Raw genomic sequence first — 3,255 nt, forward strand, 5'->3', positions numbered from 1 at the left:
GTTTGAGAACCTCTTTAAAAATATCTATAAAATGTAATATTATATTAGAAGTCCGATGCTGGCAGGAGCTTGGTTTGGTTAAGATCTCTTAAAAAGCATATGAGTTTTTCATCCAAGGACCTAATTTGATAACAAGTTTGTAAGCTGCCATCTATTCTTCTATGTTTACGATGTGGTTAGGGCCTTCTTTTTTAAGGATCTTGGGGATCTTTGGTGGCCGTATTTTGAAGCACTCTCTAGTTCATAGAACTGAGCCCACTGTAAAATCGTTTCTATATATGCATATATTTTGCTTGTGAATTAAACTGAAACTTTGCATTAAATGCGTTTATGGGCGAGTTAGAGAGAAAGTGAGAGGGAGTGGGAGCAGGAGAGGGGGAGGGAGTAGGTGGGCATGGCAAGTGGCTCTGCATGGCTTTGGCAATTAGAAAACAAAATATTTGCGGCGCAGATAGTCAACACCAATTTGTTTGGTAGCATGGCAACCAGAACGTGTGAGAGGGCGCTGGAGGGGGGGTTGTAGGTGATGTGTATGTGTGTGTGTGTATGTGTATAGAGTGATAGGGGGTTGGGCGGCGGGTAGCGGGGCTTGGGGGCATTTCTGTATACACTGGCAGAGCCTGTAACCCAAGGCTCTTACCTTTTATCATCTACATCATGGGCTGATTTACGTGGCGCATTTATTGCAAGGGCAGCCACTAAAAGTTTTTAAATTACAATTTACAGTTTCTGTTTTCGTGTGTGTGTGAGCGTGTGTGTTTGCAGGTGTGTGTGTATATACATGTGTGCATTTAGTTGCTGTGCTCATTGTTTTTAGCATTCAAGTGGCAGTTAAAATGGCTCCAGCCTCAATTGCTGCATCCGGCATCCCGTAAGCTGTGCCAAGTAAACCCCCCCCCCCCCCCCCCCCCCCCCGCCCCTTATTCTCCCCTCCCAGGCAGCCCCTGTGCTTCGTAACCCGTTGCCCCACTGGCAACATCCTTTGGACCCGCTCCCTTGGCTGTTGCATTAGGAAAGTTGACGTGACGCTGTGAGCGATTTATTGTTTTTGTGTAGAGAGCGTAAAATGGAACAAATTTTGCACAAACACACTCACACACACACATGGCATGCGTGTGCCTGCCACGCCCCCTTACGTATAGGTTTTGCCTGCTCTTGGGCGATGTGGTCCAAGCCCCAGCAAGACACAGCGCCACCAGCAGGAGACGTCACCGCCGCCTCGGTTTGAGTCAAGCAATCAGGCTCGCGGTCGCTTGCCGCCGATTGCAGCTGTTGCTGCCACGCCCTCAAACGCCCCCCTCTCCGGCCAGCTAACCCCACAACTAGGCAGTTAATTGTAATGCTGCAAAAATGCTGTCAAAGTTATGCGAGTGCGAAAATGTCCACGGGCGCATGCCATGCATGGCAGCCGGGCTGGGTACAACAGCCTCCGCCCGGGCCACTTGACGGAGCTGCCAACCCGTTGGAGTCCGCTGCTCGAGTTCCGTTTTTGCGACCATTTTCCGTAGTTCTGGCCAACATACGAGTGTTCGCAGCATGTTTCAAAATTTCTTTTTGCTTTTTTTTTTTTTAAACTCTTTCCTTTTTTTAAAGCTTCTATTAAAGCAATTGCAGTCGCAGCTATTGGCTGGCAATTGCATTAGGAGCTGATCAGGACAAAGGCTCTGCAGCAGGCCTGCTTTACCCTACTTAATGCATTTCTTATACCCTTCCTTTATTAAAAATGTATACAACAATCTAAAGAAAGCTTTTGCGAAGCCACAAAGTATATATATTCTAGATCTGTGACAAAAGTTGACCTTCTCTAACCATGTTCGCGTAGATCTGAGACCATAACAGCTGGTGACTTTTATGCATATCAGATGCAGAACAAGTTAAACTCTCCCCTTTCGATATTTAACTTCTTTTCACCTAAATCCCTTGATATCGATTTTCAGCTTTTGTGTTTTGAGTAAAGCTCAGACAGAGATACGATTTTAAGTCTGAATAATCGTTGCTGAGATTGTATGTTAAGACAAGTCACAGGATATTTCCGGGGTACAGGGTATAGGGTATTTCCTAGCTTAACTGGGTTTAAGGTAGATTTGCTAGGCAAAACTCTGGTAATGACTGTATTTTGTTGCCTGATAAAGGCTTGAAATTAACACTTGATGGCAAATAGTAGAAATGTTTTGGGTAAACAACTTGATGGTTTATGTAATTCGTGAAACATACATTTAATAGTGAAACATAAATTTAAACTTGAAAAACAGTGAACCTCTAACTGTTTGTCCAATGTAAACAATGGAGACGATCGTCCATATACGGTAACGCCCCCAGTTTAGCCCCCCAGGCTGCCGGAGACGCGTAGGAAGGCCTCAACGCGACCAAAACGTAACTTAACAATGCCATTAATTGCGTCACGATAGGTGATCAAAACCGGACCGCTAAAACGTTGACCATTCACACTGACAGTACCATTGCGACTCTCGTTGACCAGGAACAGGCCCTTCTCGCTCCGTGTCAATGTTGCGTGCAGCTTAGCCACAGTCTTTGGATCAGTGTGGAGCATCTATTTGGATATAAATACAATGGGATTTTCAGCTGCTGGCTTACCTTATCATCTAAACAAAAGTCCAGCTTATTATCTTGGACATTGTTGCCAATGCGTAGCACCTGATAGGTGCGCAATACAACAGTCGGACGACCCTTGAATGTGATGCTGGCCATGGCTCTCTAGTTCTCTCGTGCAGACAGTTTTCGTTCTGAATCAATTACTAAACAAACAAAACTGATTGTTATGGGCATGGAATTGCTTACGAATCTTAATCGAACCGACTGAAATGTGTCGTCTGTCAGAAAACTGTAAAAGCTACTGTGCCTAGATTTCGTACCTTTTGTCTCAAATTAAATATCGATTTGGCTGCTTTGTGTATGGTATTGTCAGACGACACAGCCAGACCACAGATATCGAACGCTCTCTACCTTTTCCATTTATAAGCTGACAATTTTCTAGAGTTGCGCCTGCAGCTAGCTGTCCAGCATAAATCGTAATGCTCCTGACTCTAAGCTCTTTATATTACTAGGCGCCACAGTCTGTGGTCGCATTCACATAGAGCTGGCCGCATTTCACAAAGCTCTTCAAGTTGCTCTTTTCTCTGTCTATAAATTATTTCCATTCTAAGGGTATTATGGATTACTCAAGAAGACATCCATCGACTCAGCAGAAATGCCCATGTCAGTCTCTCAGCTTTGAGTCGATCGTCATGAAACTTT

General features: G+C 44.7%; 1 protein-coding gene across 1 annotated transcript; it reads right to left on the bottom strand.

Moving 5' to 3' along the window:
• Positions 1-2,210: 2,210 nt before the first annotated feature.
• On the bottom strand, positions 2,211-2,822 carry LOC115767376. The gene is made up of 2 exons (XM_030711635.1): positions 2,596-2,822; positions 2,211-2,530 (listed from the first exon to the last, which is right to left on the bottom strand). Exons 1-2 carry the CDS (start codon positions 2,707-2,709, stop codon positions 2,321-2,323), a joined length of 324 nt encoding a protein of 107 aa, XP_030567495.1. The 5' UTR covers positions 2,710-2,822; the 3' UTR covers positions 2,211-2,320.
• Between the last annotated feature and the right edge of the window lie 433 nt (positions 2,823-3,255).

The sequence above is a fragment of the Drosophila novamexicana genome, unplaced genomic scaffold (genome assembly GCF_003285875.2).
Source record: "Drosophila novamexicana strain 15010-1031.04,08,12 unplaced genomic scaffold, DnovRS2.1 tig00001385-arrow-arrow-pilon, whole genome shotgun sequence".
In the NCBI taxonomy this organism is placed as follows: Eukaryota; Metazoa; Arthropoda; class Insecta; order Diptera; family Drosophilidae; genus Drosophila; species Drosophila novamexicana.